We start from the raw sequence: 22518 nt of genomic DNA, 5'->3' as shown, positions 1-22518 counted from the left end.
TCCACCCAGAGCCATTATCTCTAATTGATCTCCAGACATCAGCTGCTGAAGCGTCTGAACCCTCCTGCATTTTCCAGGTCTGGTTACAAAGCCCTGGCCCACCCAGCCACCAAGTGGGGTCAGGTCTCCTGGAGCAGCTCTTTGCTGGGGGCCGGGACCTGTCTGGGCCCCACCTGAGAAGAAGGAGCCATCAGGCTGGCAAGGTCGGGGGGTCAAGAAGCTGCGGAAAAGCCACAACCCATAAATGCTCGGCCCCCCCCGGAGCCAAGCAGCCTGCCTTGCGATGCCTTAAGCAGAAGCCTCCACAAAGCCACCAGGGGTTTCGCCCTCAAAAAAATGTGACAAAAAACAGGGAGGGCTGGAGAAAGCGCCCTGCCCAAGGTATCCCCCTTGAACTGGGGGATATCCAAGAACTGGGGTCAGGAGTTCCATTGTTAAAAACAACAGCAGCAATAACAACAACAGGACGTGGCCATGGGACAACAAGGCCCCTCTGGGTCTCGGTCAGGCTGGACCCAGAGTTGGAGGGGGGTGGGTCACAAGGTCGGCCATTGGTTCAGTGACCATCTGGATGTTTTGAGCAGCTCGTTCCTGGCCCAGCTGGGGAGAGACACCTCCTTTCCTGTTGGGTCCTTAGAGACAGAACAGGGAGTCAGCTACCTGGGTGCCCTGAGGGGCGCTTCACAGTCAGAGCTCTGAGAAGACAGAGCTGCTCCCATGGACGGAGGCCCAGGTAGCGGCTCCTGACCTTGCTCCCGCCTTTTCCCTTGACACAGATAAAGCATCTCCAGGCCAGCCCTGCATGCAGGATTCTGCTCCGGGCACCAGGCAGCTCTCCTGCCTGCACCAGTAAATTATGGGCACTGCATGCATTTTTTCCCCCCAGATAATGAAGTTGAAAGGCTGCGTCAGCATCCTTGCAAGCATGGGGGCGGATTTCGTAGCCTGGAAGGGGACTGAGACTTTTGGAGCAGACAGGGACAATGCGTTGTTTAGGTTCGGGGTATCTACTAACTGCATCAGGCAAGTGGCTTTGGAGACGGGATGCTGGTCGTTTTCTGCTTCTTTCCCACACAGCTTCAGGGAAGCAGGAGGAAAGAAGAGAGACGCGGATGTCTCTGAACCCAGGCTGCCCTGGCGAAACATCCGTAATGCTCATTTTCTTCAAGTATTTGGAAACTGCAGCAAGTTTCTTCAAAGCACCCGAGGATTGTCAGTGAAATATATTGATCACTAAAACAATGCCCTGTAACAAAGGTGTTTGACAATGGGTTTTTCACTTCCCTTTTTGTCCTCTCAAAAAAGAGGTTTCCCAGAAAACGTTCCCTCTCAAGTTTTAGCGATGCCCTATTTTGCCTGTCACCATCTTTAGGAGGATGGGAACGCTGGGCTGTCAATATTTAGAGCCCCCAGATTCCAGCACGGAGCTGTGATAATCCAGGCTCACAGCCCACCCGGTCTGCTGGGTGAACAGAAAGGCCTGCAGTCAAAGTGTTTCAGCTTCATGTTTATGTGGATGGGTCAACGGTGCCTCAGTATCCTTCCCTCATCAAGAACGGCGTACGAAATTTTTTAAGGCATTAAACATTTTTTTTTCCAAATACTTCTCTTTTCAAGCCAAGGAAACTTTAAAAAATAAGGACAACAAGGAGGGGAACCATTCCTGCTACGTAGTAAGATATATTAATTAGATGTATTAGATATTAAGACATATTAGTCTCAACACTTAAAACAGTGTGGAGCTGGTACATGAACAGACAAAGAAACCGATGGACTGAATAGAAGTACATTCTGTTTCAGATGGAAATTTAGTAAATTATAAAGGTGGCATCTCAAATCAGTGGGAAGAAAATAGATTCCTTAATAAATGATGTTGACACAAAAGGGTAAAGCAGGACCTGTATCTCAGAATATACTAGGATGAGCTCCAAATGGACCAAAGATCAAATATGAAAAATGAAAACACGTATATTTTTTGGCTCTGTTAGCTGAGAGGGTCTAAAAGAAAGGACACCCCAGTAGCAATAAGTACACTTATTGCCCAGATCTTGGTTTTTAATATGATTCTATAATATAAGGAAGATATGGCTGATTCTAGGATTGGGGTAGAATATATACAAGATGAGCCTGGAGCATCTTGTAGTACCAGAAAGTAAAGAAACGCTAAAACAAAATAAAATCCTTCAAAAAACAAACCAACAAAAAACATCAATGGGAGTATGTCAAAAGAGCACAGGAGCCAACTGAAAGAGCTCCCAGTGGCCAAAGCTGGAACAGTTTAAGCATCAAAATAGATACAGCAGTACTGAGTTATAACCCCAAGTATAGAATAAATAGCCATATAAGTAAATGATTGAATAGATTTATAAATGAGGAAGGAGAGACAAACCTCCCATGCAAAAGAATTCCAAATAATGTATGTAGACACTTTACCCTCAAGGAGGGAAATTATAAACCCCACTCCTGAGGTGTGGGCTGCACGTGGTGACTTCCTTCCGAAGTGTACAGTATGGAGGGAGGTAAAAGAATAACTTTACAGTGATGACACCTGACAAACATTATGTCAGCCGGTGTGGCCAAGGCAACATCAACGGTCATGAGTCATGGTGACAGCAGGTATACTTGATATGATGTGGTAAAAATGGCACTCTGAGTTTGGGATTGGCAGAGGCAAACTATTATATACAGGACAGATAAACAACAAGGTCCTACTGTATAGCACAGGGAACTATATTCAATATCCTGTGACAAACCATAATGGAAAAGAATATGAAAAGAATATATATATATGTGTGTGCGGGTGTGTGTGTGTATATGTATAACTGAGTCTCTTTGCTGAAGTTAAACACAACATTGTAAACCAACTATACTTCAATAATTTTTTTTTTTAAATGGCACTCTGTGTCTGTGGTCTTCCTCCTAATAACCCAAAACCCCAGTTTTATATTGAGAAAAACATCAGACCAATTCCAAAATTCTACAAAATACTCGACAGTATGCTTTAAAACTGTCAAGGTCATCGAAATCAAGGAAAGGCTGAGAAACTATCACAGCCAAGAGGAGCCTAAGGAGATGTGACAAGTAAATGTAATAGTGTATCCCAGATAGGACTGTGGAACAGAAAAAGGACATTAGGTAAAAACTAAGAAATCTAAATAACATATAAACTTTAGTTAATAATGTATCAGTATTGGTTCATTAATTGTAACAAGTGTATCATACTAATGAGATATTAATAATAGGGGAAACTGTGTGTGTCGGGGGATAATGTGGGAATTCTGCACTAGCTTCTCAATTTTTCTCTAAATCTAAAACTGTTCTAAAAAAATGAAAATACTAAAAGAGAACACGGAGGCAGAGTGGAGTTAGGTTTTTTTTAAGGCTCAAATGCAGAAGCTATTAAAGAAAAAAACTGATAAATTTGAGTACATAAAAATAAAAATGACACACACACACCATAAGCAAGCTCAAAAGATAGAGGGCTAAGGTTGGAAAAAAAGAGGCAATGGCTAACTCTGGGGAATCAAAAGAAAGAAAATGTAATCACAGTGTGCTAATTGGCTCAGCTATGAATAACCTATACAGCCATAATAATAGAAATATAATAATTTACCTAAATAGGGAGGTATAAATAATATTGAGGGACTGAAGAAGGAGAAATAATACATGTGTTTATGAGAGGGTGTAATAGTGTACATACTTATCTCCTTCAGCAGGAAATTAAACAACAATAACCAAAATAGCCCAAACTGAAAAATCAAGAACTAGCAGCATGAGCACATGTTATTTAGAAATAGGAGATAAATACCAGAAGAGACAGCTAAAAGATAAGAAAGAAAGGAGGCTGTCTCTGAAGGGTAGAAATTGAAGTGGGGAGGCTGGGACAGGATCTGCTGTTTTTCTATATGATTTTTAAGATATGTATTTTTTTATTGATAAAAATAAAAATGAATACAAATAAACAAAAAAGATGAACACTTGAGAAGCTGTTTCTGAGGGTTAGCTGCCCTGGGGTGATGCGGGAGGGCCTGAGGGGCACAAGGCAGGACCTGAGATCAGCTACCCCACCTGCACATCTTCTCACAGCAGAAATGTGCCAAGGATCATTCTTTGCCTGGAGAAATCCAAACAGCAGCCTTGGTCAAGGTCAGTATTTCAGTGGCTTTTTGTTTTTCTTACCACAGTACAAACCTTCTACAGTGCCAGGGATTTACTGCGATGGGAAAAGGTTTGTGCTACAGCTTCTCAGATCTTGATAATGGGGCCAGTGGCATTTCAGGCCTTTCTTGGGCTCTCATGGAGGCAAGCTGGGCCCCCTTCACTCAGCTACATAAGGCGGGCTGATCCCAGAGGCCTGTGGGGGGTGTCTGAGTGGAGGGAGGCAAGAAATGGAACATGAGAAGGAAGCCAGCAGTGGACCAGGAAGGCCTGGAGTTGGGAAGAAGGGAAGGAGGCTGGGAACTGAGAAAGTGGCCCCAGCATACCTCAGTGGGTGAGCCCAGTGGGGAGAGGAGGAGAGGGACTAAAATTCAGGCAGTTAAGGCAGCAGACCACACATTCTCACAAGTTCCACGGGGTCTGCCCCTCATATTGCTCCATGCACGTTTCCAGAGAGCAAACACTGATGCTCAAAGTACAAATACTGGTTTAGAGAAGTAGCTACAGCAAGACAGTAGCAAAAATTGCAAAGGTGAAGAGACTGATGATGGGTAGATGCTGAGGGATGTGAAAGAAAGGTGCTGCCTCCACCCTTTGCCCATCCTACTCCCCTGATACATCCAGGGACCAGTAAAGGTCTAGAGTATGTTCACGTTTTGCTTACATGCTGGGATTATAAAAGATCCTCACAAGAAAAAGGGATAAAAACATGAGCGTTTGGGAAAGAAAGAAAGAAAGAAGGAAAGGAAGGAAGGAAGGAAGGAAGGAAGGAAGGGAGGGAGGGAGGGAGGGAAGAAAGAAAGATGCTGCCTCTCACAGTGAAGCCCAAGTTACTCTTTATGTCCATAAGACCTACTGCCCTCCTTGACCTCCCCTCAGGGCAGACCACTGAGGTCAAGAGCCCTCAACCTCCCCAAGGGCAGACCTCCAAAGTCAAGAGGCTCTGAAATCTTACTGGGAAACTGTGCTTTTGATCAACATAAAATATCTCACTTTGCCCTATTTAATGCTTTTTTTGCCTTGAACATGTTTGCCTTGAACTTGTTTGACACTAATAGCACTGCCCTCTCTTTCTTATGTTTTAATCTTCCTTTTTGTGTCATTTGAAAAGTCTTTTATAAATACCAAATGGATTTTATCATTAAAAAACCTCATCTGAGCCTTTTTGACTCTTTGTAGTGGAATTTAACCCATTTACATTTATTGTGATTTACTGGTGTTTTATCTTGTTCCTGTTAGTTTACCTATCTTTTCCATTTATTATATCTCTTTTTGGTTGCTTCTTCTTTTATTCCCTCATTTAAATACTCTTGCTGGATTGATCAAGTTTTCTTTGGTTCTTTTATTTTTCTCTAGTCATTTAGAAGTTCTACATTCTATTTCTATTCCATGAAGATTACTGTTTAATTTTCAAGAACACATTGGCTTTTTCACAATGATGGCACCGAAGGCAAAGAAGGAAGCCCGTGCCCCTCCCAAAGCCGAAGCCAAGGGAAAGGCTTTGAAGGCCAAGAAAGCACTGTTGAAAGTCGTCCACAGTCACAGAAAAAAGAAGATCTGGATGTCACCCACCTTCTGATGGCCCAAAATACTGCAGCTCAGGAGGCAGCCCAAATATCCTCAGAAGAGCGCCCCTAAGAGAAACAAGCTTGACCACTATGCCATCATCAAGTTTCCCCTCACCACCAAGTCAGCTATGAAGAAGATAGAGGACAACAACACACTTGTGTTCATTGTGGATGTCAAGGCCAATAAGCACCAGATTAAACAGGCTGTGAAGAAGCTCTATGACACTGGTGTGGCCAAGGTCAACACCCTGATCAGGCCTGATGGAGAGAAGAAGCCCTGTATTCAACTGACCCCTGACTATGATGCTTTGGATGTTGCCAACAAAATTGGGATCATCTAAACTGAGTCCAGCTGGCTAATTCTAAATATAAAAGTTTTCAGTATTTAAAAAAAAAAACAAAAAACCACACATCAGAACTGCTGCTTCCTTAAGAGACCATTAAATCCTTGGACATGGCAAAGTTCCATTCTGCTATTTCTCCCCTGAGCTCACACCTTGCCTGGGCTTCAGGGCGGCCTGAGGAAGGGGAAGGAGGAGATTACCATTGCTATCAAGCTCTTAAATCTGGGTGTCAGCGTCAGTACTCACAGGTTCTCCACAGGTGAAAGTCCTGTGAGTCAGGCACTGTTTAAGTAAGTGACAGGCTCTCACTGTAACCCATCAACTGTGCTTCCTCTTTAGGTGTGCCCATTTTGGGGGGCCCTTTTGAGCAGGAAGGAGGTTGAGAATGTCCATGAGAAAAGCAAGCCACAAAGAGGGGTAAGGACTCAGAGAAGGAGCAGATCCCTGTTTTACTCCCTCCCTATCCCATAACCTGGTCTAAAATATTAAAAAGTGAATGTGGCTAGCCAAAAAGTGGAAACAACCCAAATGAAACGTCCATCAACAGATGAATGGATAAAAATAATGTGGTCTATCCATACAATGGAATATTATCCAGCCATAAAAAGGAATGCAGTTTTGACACATGTTACAACATGGATGAACCTTGGAAACATGGTAAGTGAAATAAGCCAGACACAGAAGGACAAGTATGTGACTCCACTTATATGAGGTACCTAGATGGTCAAATTTATAGAGACAGAAAGTAAAACAGTGGTTACCAGGGGCTGGATGTGGGGGGAATGGGGAATTATTGCTTAATGGTTACAAAGTTTCTGTTTCGGGTGATGAAAAACTTTTGGAAATAGTGGTAATGATTGCACAACATTGTGAATGTACTTAATGCCACTGAACTGTACACTTAAAAATGATTAAAATGGCAAATTTTACATATATTTTTACCATAATTAAGAAAAAAGTGTATGTGGAGAGCTTTTCAGAGTGGACTTGTTTCCTTCTCCCCTAAGGAAGATGCAAGCCTGAGAAAGTTTCACACTTGGAATGTGCTCATTTCCTGCCCCAAATCCTTGCCTGGCTCCCGAGTGCTGACTGAGGAAAGGGCTCTCTCGTGGCCTTGCTTGCAAGAGGTGAATGCTCTGAGTCCCCTCCGCCTCCTCTTCTTCCTTCTCCTCCTTTTCCCAAACTGGCTCTGTTCTTCCCCAGCCCAGGTCCTCCTAGAGCTGTTACCCCTCAGTTTCCCTCACCTGGGCCCTCTTTGCTGGTCTAAATCTCATTTTAAAATAAGCGAGTGTCCCCTGAACCGCCTGGCAGGTTCCTGGTCCCTTCTTGTTTCTGCTTTCTTGTCCTGGATTACAGTTCCCTGGCTGTTGTCTTGTCCCCTCTACTAAGAAGAGCTCCTTGAGACCAGCTACGCTGTCTTACTCATCTTTGTGGCTCTGGTCTCTCGGACAAGGTCATTCACTGTGTCTATTAAACTGAGGCTGCATAATAACATTACCATCAACAGTAGCAGAGGTCACTGAGATTTCCTCTGTGCTTCTGAGGTGTCCAGCACGGTGCTAAGCACTATGCCTGCTTTGTGTCATTTAACTCTTGGAATAACTCAGTGAGGTAGCTGTATTGTTATTATTCTCAAGGAACGTGAGGAAAAAGGAGCATGGAGGGGTGAAATGGTTTGCCCAGAGTCACACAGCTGGCAGGCGCCAGAACTGGTACCGTCAGCCGGACTCCAGGGTCTTTGGTGGGTGGGCTGGAGTCTCGGCTGAGAACAGTACCGCTCCACACTGGCCTGCTGAAAGGAGCAGGAGGGCCAATACTTTGCAGACCACCCCCCTCCGGGGCTCTGGGCAGGGGCTACCCTGCAGGCCCCACTTGTGTGGGGGGGAGGGGGGAAGCCTGCCCTCCTCCCCCAACCTCCAGGATCCAAGGAAAACTCAGGGCCAGGCGAGAGCTGCAGAGGAGAGGGAGGCAGACGTTAAGGAGTCAAGTAAGAGCCTCCATCACGTGGGTTTAAACAATGGAGCAGCGCACCACTTCACACGCTGCTGGGAGAACCATTAAAACCATTAGCGGGACATTAGTGCTGCTCCAAGAACTGGAGACGCTGGAGGCGGGAGGCGAAGGAAGGTGCTGACAGCCCTCCCGCCCTGGAAAGAGCAAGGCGTTGGAGGGGCGGTGGGCACCGAAAAAGCCTGAGCCAGGGGTTGCCCTGGGAAAGTTGCTGAGCCGCCCCGGGTCTCAGCCTCCGCTACTATAAAATGCAAGTATGTGTCAGGGAAGGAACACAGATGATTTGTCTTCCTCCTTCGGATCTGGATCTGATTTCTACAACAACGGGGTCTTGGTTCAAACACCGCGATCTCAGGAAAGATCAAGATCACATCACCCGTAACGTGGATATCAACTTATACACGCACCCCTGCAGGTAACTGAGCGTTCACGAGGTAGGGGGCGACCTCTACCCCACCCCAGCCCCCTACCAAATCCCTCCTCCCGTATTTCCTTAAGCATTGTATATTTAAGGCGGCTCCCGGTTCCCAAGCCAAACAAAGCTCTCTGCCTGCTCTGCCAGCGTCTCTGCCAAGGACATTTTCTCTCCACTAGCCGTGCCGGAGATCTGACACTCAGTACCCAGGTGGCACACCGCCTCCCATTCTAAAGAGCACACCCTCATCCAGGAAGTACAGGGAGAAGTAGGGCTTGCGGCCGTGGCAAGTGCACAGGTTTGGATGGAAGAGGTCTGAGTTTCAGCTCATGTTAGTGGCTGTGTGACCTTGAGCAAGTACGGAACCTTTCTGAGCCTCAGCTAGGGAACCTGTAAGGCAAGGATGACAACGTGACCCTGCTGAGCTGTGAGCGCGAGGGGTGAAGTGTGTAAAGTGCTGAAACAGCATCCACCCTGCTCACTCCCTGTCCCTCCTCTGTTCCTCCTCTAAGCTCTTCCTACAGACCCCACAGCGTTGATTTCGGTTTTCCTTGTCTCTCTCACTGAACTCTGAGAGCCGGCAAGGCAGAGGACTCTGTTCACCAGTCTCCTCAGCGCCTGGAACCATGCCAGTTCAAGTGCAGGATGGATGGATGGATGGATGGATGGGTGGATGGGTGGATGGGTGGATGGATGGATGTGTAGGTACGGGTGAGAAAGGAGTGAATGACAGGAAATTATACAACCAGCTTATCTGGTAGGTGGAAACATCAGGAGGGTAAGGAGACTGAATAGGATGGAAAATCAGCATCAGAAAAGCAAAGCAGGTTGTAAAATGGTGCATACAGGATAATTCCCTTTTCCATTCAATAGTCTGGAAGGGTGGACACCAAAATATGCACAGTGATCTGTGTGGTGAGATGATGGTGATTTTTGTCACCATGCTTTTGCTTTTTGGCAACTGAGGCCATGTGTATTTGTGTAACTAAAAAAAAAGTATGAAAGAAAATAAAATGAGACAGAAAACAAATCAGTGGCTGCGTGAAGATGAGACCCAAACATTCCTCTTGGTGCATCTTGCACACGGCCCCGAGAGGGGATTTGAAACATCGGCGGCTGGGGGTGTACTTGCTGGCCGCCTCTGGCCCTATGAGCTCGGCCTGCACCCCTCCCTAGGACCCCATCTTATCAGAGGATGCTTTGGAACATTCTCCAAGACAGTCCACATCTCATGAAATCTTCACACCCTCCCTCCTACAAGAAAATGTATTAATCATCAGTACAACTAAATGTGATTTCAGTTTCATATCTTTATGACTGTTTTCCCAAGTAAGGGGGAAAAAAACCAGTTTTATCAGGCTACCCTCACCTATTTTCAGCTCAATGTGGCCACCGCAATGACAGCTCCTGGGGGGTCTTGTGTCTTAGGATGGAGCCCCTGGGAGGGTGGAGTCTGACCCCTAAATGTCTTGCATGTTGAGGACACCATAAATATTTGCTGCACTGGATCAGACGTCAAGAATCTTTTTTGTTCGTGTGAACATTATTATTAGATTTTCGTATTACCTAATGTCCTCTGTGGAGAAAGACCCATTTCTCAGCACATTAATCCAACACAACTGGACTAAAGGTAACACGATTCTGTCCAGTTCACAAGCACACTCCACCACCTGTTTGTTGTCTGCTCAAAGCCAAGTGAGGGGAACATGTTCTACTTGCCTCACTATTATAGTGTCTCCTGGATATCTAATGCTGGAAAAAAATGAATTCTTAGATTTTTCTCACCCAGGGTTTTTAGATGTAGAGCTTTGCTCATCATTAATAAAATATCATTTATCCCAGCTCCCGTAACTTTAGATTTGGGTTTGTTTTCCGTGTAGCCTGCATGAGTGATTTGTAGACACTACTGGTGTCTTCTGTCGGCAGGCCTTTCGGGGTCGCAGGGATGCTGCAGGGAATGAAACTACTTTCAGAGCCTTGTCTTGGGACATGGGGTTTGACCGCAGCAGAGGTAGTCCTGTGGCTGCGCTGGGATAGGGAGCCGTTCACCCAGTCCTGCTCTGACTTCACTGCAGGAAAGAAGCTACCAATTCAAGTATATGTATTTTCAGTTCCAACTCAAGCTGAAGAATCAAAGACATCTGGGTCCTTGGCCCTTCCTTGCTGCTGTAGATAAATAAACTAGTGAGCAACGCGACTTCTTGTTTGCCACGTGCCTGGCTATAGAACCGGGCTAACGGTGCTGGCTGAGAGGCTGAGGCCTTGAGCGCTCACTGCAGTGCGTGGAGTGTGGGAGACTGACAGCTGAAGGGCCCCAGGCACGAGGTGGGGTGCCGCTTCTCCTGCCAGGTGTGTGCAAGGAGGGTCTGCGCCTTTATTCCCTACCGCGGGAATGTTCAGACGATCCCCACCTGGGAAACCAGAAACGGAGGCAAGGAAGACACAGTCAACTCCACTGTCCACTGAGGCCACCCCAATCTCAGCCTCAGCCCCAGCTGCAGCATCCTGGGGACAAACACCTCCCACAATTCTCCCTCCCTTTGGGAGTAGCCTGAACCTCACCAGGGCAACTTATCCATCTCGTTACATGAATTTCCGTTCATTCACAGATGCGCATCAAGTGCTTATATGCCCAACACTGTGCTTCTCCCACTTTTCTTTAGCTACAGAACTCCTCACACTCTCCGCACCAGCCACACCAGCCTCACAAATTCTCACTGGCGCTGTCCTCCCTCGAGCCACAGGGCCTTTGCACAAGCTGTTTCCTCAGCCTGGAGCTCTCTTCCCTTCAAATCTTGATCTCAGCTCAAGCACCCCCTTCTGAGGCAAACCTTCCTGACCCCTGCCTCAGTCCCCGCACCGTGTCCATCTAAGTACTCATGGCACCATGAGTCTCCTGCCTGGCACTTGTCACAGCTGCACCGTGATGGCTTATTACCATTTGTGTGTAATTTTTTCATTAGTGTCTGTCTCCCTCCTAGATCATAAGGAGAGCTAGGAATGGTGCTGTCTTTGCTCATCCCCAGAGCCTGGCTCACGGAGTGGGGCTTCATAAATATTTGTTGAATGACTGAATCCTTGCTCATGTACCTAACCTACAGTCTTAATGCCCCGCAGACAGTAGGAATTTGTATACCAAATGAAACATAACGGAATCCATTAATGAGGGATCACAGAGTGGGCTACACTGACCACTACTGGTTCTGGTGGTGAGCCGGATGGAGCGCCATTTTGTAGAAAAGAAAGAGCCACGGGGCTGTACTCCCGGCTGTTTGGCTGTTCGAGCGCCTCTGCTCGTCACCCTGCGTGGTGGTGTTTAGATTTTATAACTATTAACAAAAGCAACACCCTTATAACTGGCATTCCTGCACAAAAACAACTTTGCCATTGTGAGTTGAAAAGCCAACACCATCTTCCCCACAGACATTGTTTTTGAGTACATGGGTTTCTTAGGGATGCAACCATCACAGAATAGACCATCTCAGATGAAAAGACGCAAAAAATGCAGACAGCTCTACTACCCAGAGCCAAGCTTACTTCATTTGACCTTTGGAGGCTGTAAGGATGGGAGGGCACACCATGCCTCCTCCTCAGGGGAGTGCAGAACTCAAGCCAACCAGCTCAGATCCTCAAACTGGGTGCCACAGCCCCAGATGCCACCTGAGCACGTCCTGTAACATCACCTTGGAGCTGACTGCGGAGCCATCACCCCCTGGGCGGACACATGCTCAGGTTGTCAAGGAGACCAGCCGGTACCCAGGACGGAATGCACCCAGGGCTGGAAGTCAGACTTTCAACGGAGGAGAAAGAACCCATTCCTCTAGGCAGGCCTCAAAGATACAGTAGGTTCATATGTCACAACAGATGAAAAAGCTTGAAGCGAGAGGTTAAGACATTATTACTCTAGTTTTTTGGGCAGTGGCGGAGGGAGGGGGTGGCACTCACCTAGTCCTTCTCTGAAAGACAGTCAGGCTACTTGCCTTGCAAAGGGATAGAAGGTGGGCTGTGTAGAGAGGCAGGCAGGAGGGGTTTTCTTTTCATAACCTGTTTCCATGGTGCCTGACAGCCCTGGGCAATCCACAGCTGGGGAGTCTTGGACAGCTGAGGAGGGGGAGCCCAGGGCCTTATCTCACCCAGGCCACCCTCCAAGGCCCATCTTCCTGGCCTGTCTGGGCCCCAAGGGTGACAGAGGCCACAGGCAGGCAGCAAGGGCCCCCCTCTCTCGGGAGAAAGGAGCCAAGTGATGTAACAGACAAAGGGCAGAGCAGAGAGAGAACAACCCAAGAGCCAAGGTGGGCAGCTCTTACCCACCTCCTCCCTCGCCCCTGCCCTGAAGGAAAGTTTCACTGAAGACCCGGCAGGGCTGTCTGCCCGGAAGACCCTCTAACTAAGAACACATTCCTTCCCTCCCCTCTCAGCCTGGACTGCACGGCCCAGATAACCAGATAAGGGCCTCTTTGATTTCCAGTGTGTTTACACAGGCTGTGGCCCTACGTCTCGGAAAGGATCAACCACATCCAGGCAAGTCAGGGCGCCTCCAGGTGGGGTGAGGGGGGCAGAAGCCTTACCTGCTCCTGGGAATTCATCACGCGCAACTTCATCTGCTTCAGGTACGTAGAGGTGAGGGGCATGTTGTAATCGATAATCCCGGAGACCAGAGGAGAGGGAGGCTCGTTTTCTGGTGGAAAGAAGAAAAGGAAGCCCCTTTCAGCCTGTGCTGTGGGCCACCAGCAGCCTGGCACCCATGTGGGGGCCCAACACAGGGACTGAGCAGGAGGGAAGGGAGGCCGGAGGCCGCTGACTGGGGGCTCGCCCACCGTGCCTGGCCCGTGGACGTGGACTGCACGACGCTGAAGTGCCAGTGTTTAGTGAGAGAGTTCACCTTTGAAAACCAGGGATTTCTGACTCCTTTGAGAAATGGAAGGTCTGGCCGCACAGGGCCCTCACTCCCACGTGGCAGACACCCACCCACTGCAGCTGAGCAGCAGCCGCTCCTTTTAGACAGGGTGTGAGGGCTCCATTTTGCCACAGTCCCCACCCCTCCCTATTGCACTGCACGCTTTCACTCAACGATGATGCCTGCCAGGCCCCTGAAGTCATTTAAGTTTCCAACGCCGGCCTAAGCCAGCTCACGTGCCACACTGTCCCACCCCGACCCCAACCCCCACGGTATCCCCCCCAAAGCACCGTCAGGGACCACAGCGCTCGCAGGTCTGGGCCAGGCCTCCAGTATGCCCAAATTCTAGTTCCTCTTTCATCACACAGAGAGGAGCATTGTTCCTCCCATTTATTGCTTTCTTGTCCTGAACATCAAAGTAACGCATATCCCTTTTGTAGAGCATTTGCAAAGTGTGGAAAGATGTAAAGAAAAATTTTTAAAACCATAATTGCACCAAGAAGCTTGGCATATGCTTCCATTTATTTTTTCCCTGTGATTTCTCTTTTTTACATACTTGATATCACAATGCATACAGAGAATTACAGTCTGCTTAAAATTTTTTTTTTTTTGCTTAACTTTTTCTCATAGGCATTTCCCCCACCATCAAAAATCTCGTTTTGCTTTGCAAATATAATTTTTATAGCCCTGTACTATTTTATCATATTTTCCTTAAGTCATTCCCTTACGATTGATTACTTAGGTTGTTTGCTATTGGGGGTTACTATAAACACTGCAGGGAACATCCTTGTGCAGGAATATTGGTCTGTATTTATGATCGTTTCCTTTTTAGACCAGACTCCAAGACGTGGAATTCGTGGGTCAAAGGGTAGGAATACTCGGAAACTCTTGAAATGTCTGGCCATGCTGCCTTCTGCAAAGGCTCCTGCAGTGGACACTGCCCAGCCATTGTGTTCTGCATCTTGGGTGCCACTGTGGGTGCCATTTAGGAGAGACTGCGATGGCACAGGAAGAAGTCAAGAAGACGAGAAGCATGATTCGAAGGGAGCCCATCACGTCTCTCTCCAGTCCAGCTTCCCCTTCAGATGTCTCCTGTTGTGACCAAGCTCGAAACCCTGGAGTCACCTGCTGGGACCCGTCACACGAAGCAGGGCCTCATTTCGTCATTTAGTCGCTTGACCCGGCTTCACCCTCTGTCCAGGGAATAGTCGTGGTTACCTGTTCTCTGGCTGCCTCTTCCCCCTGCCTCCAAGAGTGCCAGGCCTTTGACCCATGTCCCCCCTGGTGCCTAGTTCTGTTCACGGGCTGGGGTTTGAGTGGTGCGAGAAGTGGGGACGACTTCCGGATGGGCCGAAGCCTGCACGTCACCACAAGCACCGCGCCCAGGAGATGTGCTGGACAGGAGCGGGTGAGAGGGCCGAGGTGGAGAGAGGCAGGGATCTGCAGAATCTGCCGCTCCAGAGCCAGAGCCCAGGCCAGACAGGCCCTGGCAACCTTGAAAACGCTCTGCTGAGGGAGAGAAGCCAGACGCCACAGGACAAATACTGTGTGATTCCACGTGGATGGAACATCTAGAACAGGCACATTCACAGAGACAGAAAGTAGAAGAGGGCTTCCCTGGCGGCGCAGTGGTTGAGAATCCGCCTGCCAATGCAGGGGACACGGGTTCGATCCCTGGTCTGGGAAGATCCCACAAGCCGCAGAGCAACTAAGCCTGTGCCACAACTACTGAGCCTGTGCTCTAGAGCCTGCAAGCCACAACTGCTGAGCCTGCGTGCCACAAATACTGAAGCCCGCGTGCCTAGAGCCTGTGCTCCACAACAAGAGAAGCCACCGCAATGAGAAGCCCGTGCACTGCAACAAAGAGTAGTCGCCGCTTGCCACAACTAGAGAAAGCCAGTTCGCAGCAATGAAGACACAACGCACACAAAAATTAATTAAGTAATTAATTTTAAAAAAAGAAAGAAAGTAGAAGAGAGGTTACCAGGGACGGGTGTCTGGGAATGGGAAGTTACTGCTTCACGTGTCCGCAGTTTCTGTTCGGCGTGACGAAAAAGTTTTGGAAACAGACAGCGGTGATGATTGCCCAGTGGTGTGACTGTAACTAACACTGAGTTGTACACTTAAAAATTATTAAAATGGCACGTTTTGCGTTGTAAATATTTTGCCACAAAAAAGAAAAGAGGCAAAAAAACCCCAATAAAGATGTATTTTAAAAAAACCAATAAAGGTGTATTAAAAAAAAAAAACCAACAAGGGTGTACATTAAAAAAAAAAAAAAAAAAGGCCCCTGCAAACAAGGGGGAGAAACTACCCAAAGGGCACCAGGCAGTTCCTACTTGGCGCAGATAGGAACAGCCCTGCAGAAAACAGGGTCCATGCGTCTTGGGGTGGTGTCCTTCTGGTGACTGTACAGCTTGAATAACATTTCTTATCAAGTTTCATAAAAATGCAGAGCTTTGTTTTGTTTTTGTTTTTTTTTCCTTTGGGCCGCGCCATGCGACTTGTGGGATTTTAGCTCCCTGACCAGGGATCAAACCCAGTCCCCCTCAGTGAAAGCGGTGAGTCCTAACCACTGGACCACCAGGGGATTCCTTGTTTTGCTTTTTAAAGCTATGCTGTCTTACACAGAATTTCTGTTTGTCCAGGAGGAGGTAAATGTCACTAATAGAATGTCTCAGAAACTGGCCTGGAATGGGCCAAACCTTTCTTTTTATTAAGGGATTTCCTCCTGGTCTATGGCAGAGGGGTGCTCTAACACCAGTGCACACTGGCCCCTCTGGCACAGATGCCCAGTGCTGTGGGGAAACTAAAATGCATTTTTGTGACCTTGGGTCCTCTTCTTCTTGCCGCCCCACCATCAACCCAGACTTGACCTCTTTCACCCCAGGGGTGTGTTGGGACCTGGCCTCCACAGCTCCATGAGTTTGGATACAATATGTGAGGCAGACATTGCAGCCACACTGAGATGATGTCACTCAAAAGAGCCGTGGTTCCTGTTTTGGAATGTGGGTCTTCAGATGGAGGATTCTGCCATTTCCATTTCATTTCCTCAAAGACGTGGTTGTCTGCTGAAAAGCTGTTAGACAACATGGTAGGTGAGAAGGGACCCCCACCCTAAGGATTGCCGGTCAGAGCCTCAAATGAAGACTTCATCAGGTGCCATGGCGACGCTCTGTGTTTTGCTGTCCATGGAGGCCGGACACTGTGTTCCTTTATTGATGGTCACCCGTGTCCTGCCTGAAAGCCATGACTACTTACGAAAAGGTAACTTTAAAAAAGCCAGGTATAGCTAGGTTTAGGAGAAAAACCACATGGCTGGGAAGCCACTCTTGGGGGGTGGGAGAAGGGGTCTTCCTTGACCTGTTCCCTCCACAGCAGGTCCACAGATCAGAAACTGCTTCCAGTGCCCAGAGGTGAGCCAGGAGAGCTCGGGAAGAGGAGGCCGGCTGCCCTCGTCTGGGGAAGCAGGGACATCCCGGGCACACACACGAATCCATCCGAGATCGGTGTGCAGTGAAATGCTGGCATCTGCAGTTCCAGAAGTGAGGGTTCTGTCGGGGAGGTGGGACCTTGGCAGGCGGGACACATTCCAGGTGAGGGAACGTGCCAGGGAGCTGGCTGTGGGAGGCCAGAGCTCGGTCACACCACAGCAAGAAGACAGGCAGGCAGGGTTTTTGGCAGTGGGGAGCCAAATGGTTCCTGGGGTGATAAGTGCCACACACGAAGATGAACAGCTTACTAGGAAAGAGCTAAGTAGCAGGGCCAGTGGGGGCTCCATGGAGTCCGGTGCTCGTGGGGGGATGGGGGATGAGCTAAGGTGGACACACGAACAAGGAAGAAGCGGCTTCCCTGGGCTCTGATGGGCAGGCCAGGTCCCCGCTGTGGTCAACAAATACAGTGGCCACGCCTGAGCCACTACAAGTAACCTGAGACCACGGGTGAGTTAGGAGCTAGGAAGGGTCACGGAGCTGAAATAACCCAGTAGGTTGCTGGTGAGAGAAGCAGAGGAACCACACAAAGAAATGTTTCGACACCTTTTTGCCAAGAAAAACTGAAACCAGCCCAAGCACTAGTCCTAGTTTTACAGGCCTTGAAAATAACCAACGATGTAGAGGTTCTCCCAGGGCCAAGCCAAGAGCTGATCACAGCTGGGCTCCAGTGACATTTGCCAATCAATGCAAATTCCAGCTGAGGTGGTGGCCCGGATCCCCCACGTGGAACACAAGGTGGCAATTCTCATGAGTTTCCACCTACAGGACGGAAGAACTCCTCCGTCCAGAGACATCTGTAGCTTCTGGATGCCAGGGTGAGACCTCTCGGTGTCAGAGCTGGGGGTTGAAGGACGCGTGCACGATGAAGGCCTGACACAGACGAGCCTCGAGACTGGCCAGCCTGCCATGGGGCTCAGATTTGGAACTAGAGAAGCCAGGCCTGGGGCTGGCTCAGATGAAAAAACCTCTCTCCCAGGGAAGCGAATCAATAGGTCAGCAACTCTTCCAAGGAGCCCTGATGTGTGTGCATTCAGGGTGGGGACGGTGGGGGAAGGGCGTAGGGACGGTGCCTGTGCTCAGCAGGGCAGGACTGATGGCGAGTCCATTAGCGCTCCAAGGAGGAAGAGCTCAGAGGGCTGTGAAGTAGCTCCAGGCAGCCTTGTGGAGAGGGGATCTCAACAGGACTTCCGTTCAATCACTCAGACGACAGCTACTGAGCCCTGCCAGAGCGCCATGCAGACCCTCCTGCGTGATGTTCCCAAGGACTCCGTGCGGTGGGTGCTCGTGTTAATAGGCTATGCAACCTCCCCCGGTCATACAGCTAGTGAGTATGAGAGCCGAGAGGGGACAGGCCAGCACAGGAGACACTGCAGGGGTAGAGGAATGAGCCGGGATGGGGTCGCATGGGGCAGGACAGGAAGGGGGGATCTGCAGGGGCCAGGCAGGGAGGGGGTTGGAAACCACAGAGGAATCTGGGCCCGGCTGCAAAGGCGCTGCCACCTGAGTGGATGGCTCTCGCTGAGGAAGGGACCCTTCGGTAGGTGACTGGCATTGCCCACTGCTAACTCCTAGTCTGCAGCCATGCAAACAGTATTTCATCACATCAAAGAAACGTGAAACGTGCCCCAGAGGCCCTCACCCCTGCAGCCAGAGCTGGGCCCAGGGCACACCCAGTTCTCATCGCTGCCTCCTCCAGACCAGACTCAGGGGCTGGTGGAAGAGGAGAGTGGAGGCGGCAGGCCCTGGAATCTCCCATCCTCAGACTTCCTGACCCTCGGCAGCCTCCTTTGTTCGTGCTTCTGGCGCTGGGGGAGGGCACAGGACTGTCCAGCCCCCCCACCTCCCCACCCCCCCACCCCGCCCCCGTGCCGGGACAAACCACTGAGCAGGGGAGGCTGCTTTGCTTCCTTTCTTTCTTTATAACATGAGGCCAGGAAGCGAGGCGTCCTCCCAGCAGCCCCTCGAGCAGTCTCCATCCTGTTCCCTGTCCCCCTCCGGCCCCACCTTCCTGGGACAGGAACCTGGGGCCTGCCTCTGGGCCTTGGGGCAGGCTCTGATTTCCCGGACGGCGGGCGAGGGAGGAGGGAAGGCTGGCAGAGCAGGGGTGCCTGTGAAAGAGCGGTCGGAGCAGCTGACCACATCCAGAGAGGCCAGCATGGCAGGCGGAGACAGGATCTCCAGGCCCTCAGCTGGGGCAGGAGACGGGAGAACCTGCCAGCTGGTGAGGGTGGTCCAGGCACTAGTGCCTCTGGCCATCAAGCAGACAGGGCAGCCTTTCAACCTCTAAGGCTCCCACTGGCAGCCTCCAGAAACCGAACCCTTCCCTTTTGCCCAGCGGCCAGGTTGTGGACCCAGGGTGCTCACCTGGGTGGGTGACTGACCATGCATCTCCCCGTGGGACACCTGGACACTGGCAGTCTTGTGCCTGGGTGGTACAACAACATGGGGGTAGGGTGGGGGACAGGCTGATGCTCCCTAGGCACCCACTGCACCAGGCGCCTGGCAGAATGGGCTCGTTTAATTCACTTGCATCCTCATGAAAACCCTGAGACGGGGGAATTCCCTGCTGGTCCAGTGTTTAGGACTTGGGCTTTCGCTGCCATGGGTCTGGGTTCAATCCCTGGTCGGGGAACTAAGATCCCGCAACGTGGCGCGGACCAAAAAAAAAAAAAAAAAAGAGAGGGAAGTGTTACTCCCATTTGTTGATGGGAAGATAAGTTCTCCTGCCTTCTGGGGACCTTGGACAAGTGATGTCACCCTACCACCTCTCTGTGCCTCCTTTCTTTAGCTGTAAAAAGGGACAGAGCCCTCACAGGATCAAAGGAGCTGTTATGAGCAGTTGATGTTCAGAGAGGTCCCTGAACCTGCTGAGGGACACACAGCAGGGAGCAGGGCAGCACACCCAGGCCTGCCAGACCCCAAACCCACGTTCTGAGACACTGAGGCCACACAGTCTCCTGCTCCCTCAGCATCTCCTCCTCTCCCTGCGCAGGAAGCTCCACTCCTGGGGACAGGGAAGTGGCATTCTGCCCGAGGACAGGCAAGGAGGGGCACGGTGCAGCCTTACTCTGCCTGCCCTCTGTCTTGCTGGAGCGAGCCCCTGGACAGAGAGGCTCCAGCACAGAACCCGTGAAGCTGGCGCGTGTGCTCTCTGCCTCTCCACCTCCCTTGGTCCCCCCCCCACCCTGGGGGTGGGGGCACGGTGGTGGCAGCAGGAGAAGAAGCAAGCTGCTGCTGTGCTCGGCGTCCTCCTCAGATGAGGAGGAGCAGAGCTGTAGCCCTGGAGACCTCGCTGCCTCTACTGGGGAGTCGGGGAGGTGAGGATGGTCCTCCACGCCAGCATGGAGAAGGGAGCAGAATAGACAGAGCCTGCAAGACGCCCCAGAGCAGCCCACAAACACAGCCCCTCTTGCCCTGCCTCTGTTCCCCCAGGTTCTGTGTCTGACTCTGACAGTTGCTATGGAAACGATTAGGCCAGCGCTGGCGGGGACAGGCGGATGGGCGGGCAGGGGACCAAGCAGCCACCACCAGGGCCCGCGTCCCTGGGACCCAGACCCGGGCAGGGTGGGGAATGCAGCAGGGAAAGCCTCCTGGCCCACTGGCAGGTACCAAGTGCTGTCTTGGTGCAGGGGTTGCAGCTGCTCAGCGGGGGCCAGGCCACGTGGGGCAGGGGCCTCACTCAGGCCCCACACGTTATCACAATAACTGCCACAGCCATGGCTCACTCCTCCTGCATGGTAGCCCTGTGCCAGGTACAGGGATTAACTCTCAGATTTCATCAGAGGGCTTCCCTGGTGGCACAGTGGTTGAGAATCTGCCTGCCGATGCAGGGGACACAGGTTCGAGCCCTGGTCTGGGAAAATCCCACATGCCGCGGAGCAACTAGGCCCGTGAGCCACAACTACTGAGCCTGCGCATCTGGAGCCTGTGCTCCGCAACAAGAGAGGCCGCGACAGTGAGAGGCCCGTGCACCGCGATGAAGAGTGGCCCCCGCTCGCCGCAACTAGAGAAAGCCCTCGCACAGAAACGAAGACCCAACACAGCCAAAAATAAATTAATTAATTAATTAAAAAAAAAAAAAGATTTTATCAGAACCCTGCCCCCCCTGCCGCCAGGTAGGTGCCATTATTAACTCCATTTCACCGATGAGGAAACTGAGGCTCAGAGAGGTGAAGCCACTTGCTCAGAACACACGGCTGTTGAGCGGCAGAGCTGGGATCCAAACCCACCCAGTGCGGCCCTGGAGCCCCTGCTCTTAAACCAGGAACCCAGCACTTATGAGGGATTAACTAGATTAATTCCTGTCCCTCATACTTTAGTGGCCATCCAATGAGCTCAGTGAAGTGGCCATGGCCTAATGGCCCCCAAGGACAGGGAAGCCTCTGGGTTTGGTGAGGTGGCTGCTGTCAGAAGTCGTATCAGGGACTACCAACTAGGAGGAAAACCTCACTCGACACCTATGCTCCAATTCCTTTGCTGTCCTCGGGCCTCGTCGGTTTTTCCACGTATTTGGTGGACGCCACTTGGGCACCACCTGAGTAAATGGCTCACCCTTCATTCCGAGTCTGTTCCCATCCTCAGGCAAATGCCCACCGACCTCAGCAACCTTTGCGGGCCTGATGCCTAGAAGCCCTGATAAGTCACCCACCGGGGCATCATTTCTCAGCGCTGAGTTATAGTCACACCAGCCAAACATAACAGCCTGTCTCGCTATGCCAAAGCCACCTGCGAACAGATGGCCCAGACTTACTGGAGGCCTCTGGGACGTTCAGGTAGAGGCTGTGGGGGACTGAAGCGGGGGTCCTTGTTGCGTCTCACTGGGCAGGGTAGAGCTGGGGAGCGTGGATGTCGGTCTAAGGGACCACCTTCGGCTGATCACAAGTACTCTGGGCATTTTCAATTCTAACCAATCCCCACAGTTCTCCTGGGTGTGCACTGGGGGTGGGGGGCAGGGGACAAATACTTAGGGAGGCCTGCTAATGGCAGGTGGGTAGCTATAGGGTAGGAGGGTGCACGCAGTGGGGGGTGTGCTCCTGTCCTCAGAGAGTGTACAGTCGGGTCAGTGAGACCAGATCCATGTGCACACCGCCTGGGGTGAAATCTGCGTGGCGAGTATTGCAGAGCTTAGGGAATGGGGCGAGGTGGCCATTTCCATCTGGAACCTCGGTGGGAGAGGAGAGTCTTGAAGGGCAGTAGGAATGCGCTATTGGTTTTTAAGTGAAACTTGACATTTAAAAAAAGTTAAAAAAAAACAAACCTAAAATGAGGCTCTCTGGGCAGCTCCATGGACCCACACTGGCCTCTGGGAATTGTGACAAATGTTGGCCATGCACTCTTGTGTCTGTGCCAGCAAAGGGCAGGCCCTTCTGGGGGAGAGCCCCTCTCTGCAGAGCCTCCCCTGAGCCTCCAGCACGCCCACCTCCTCCCCTACCTTTGGGCTCCAGGCCGTTGGAATTAAAGTGCATCCTCTTCTGACACTCTGTGCAGCTCATCAGGAACCGGGTCACAGCCTCTCGCGGAAGGAAGGCATAGGTCTCGGCGATCTGGGGGAGAGAGGAGGTTTGCTGTTACATGGATCCATGGGGAGGCGGCTTGGTCACCGGTTCACCAAGGCCTGTGCTTTGGTGGCAGG

At 50.5% G+C, this 22518-nt stretch overlaps 1 protein-coding gene and 1 pseudogene across 2 annotated transcripts in view; one reads left to right on the top strand and one right to left on the bottom strand.

Annotated features, from left to right (window-relative positions):
* The window catches only part of NOL4L (nucleolar protein 4 like), a 129392-nt gene that overhangs the window by 49180 nt on the left and 57694 nt on the right, over positions 1-22518 (bottom strand). For both annotated transcript variants that reach the window (XR_009497472.1, XM_059895875.1), the window contains exons 3-4: positions 22318-22429; positions 13064-13173 (exon numbers count right to left, since the gene is read on the bottom strand). Coding sequence is in view for 1 of the 2 variants with exons in the window: in XM_059895875.1 (XP_059751858.1) it covers positions 13064-13173; positions 22318-22429 (222 nt within the window). In the remaining variant the exon portion in view is untranslated. The remainder of the gene's footprint in view (positions 1-13063; positions 13174-22317; positions 22430-22518) is intronic.
* LOC132349089 (large ribosomal subunit protein uL23-like) lies at positions 5597-6067 on the top strand (annotated as a pseudogene).

The sequence above is a fragment of the Balaenoptera ricei genome, chromosome 15, assembly GCF_028023285.1.
Source record: "Balaenoptera ricei isolate mBalRic1 chromosome 15, mBalRic1.hap2, whole genome shotgun sequence".
Classification (NCBI taxonomy): domain Eukaryota; kingdom Metazoa; phylum Chordata; class Mammalia; order Artiodactyla; family Balaenopteridae; genus Balaenoptera; species Balaenoptera ricei.
This window is presented reverse-complemented; position numbering and strand designations above follow the sequence as displayed.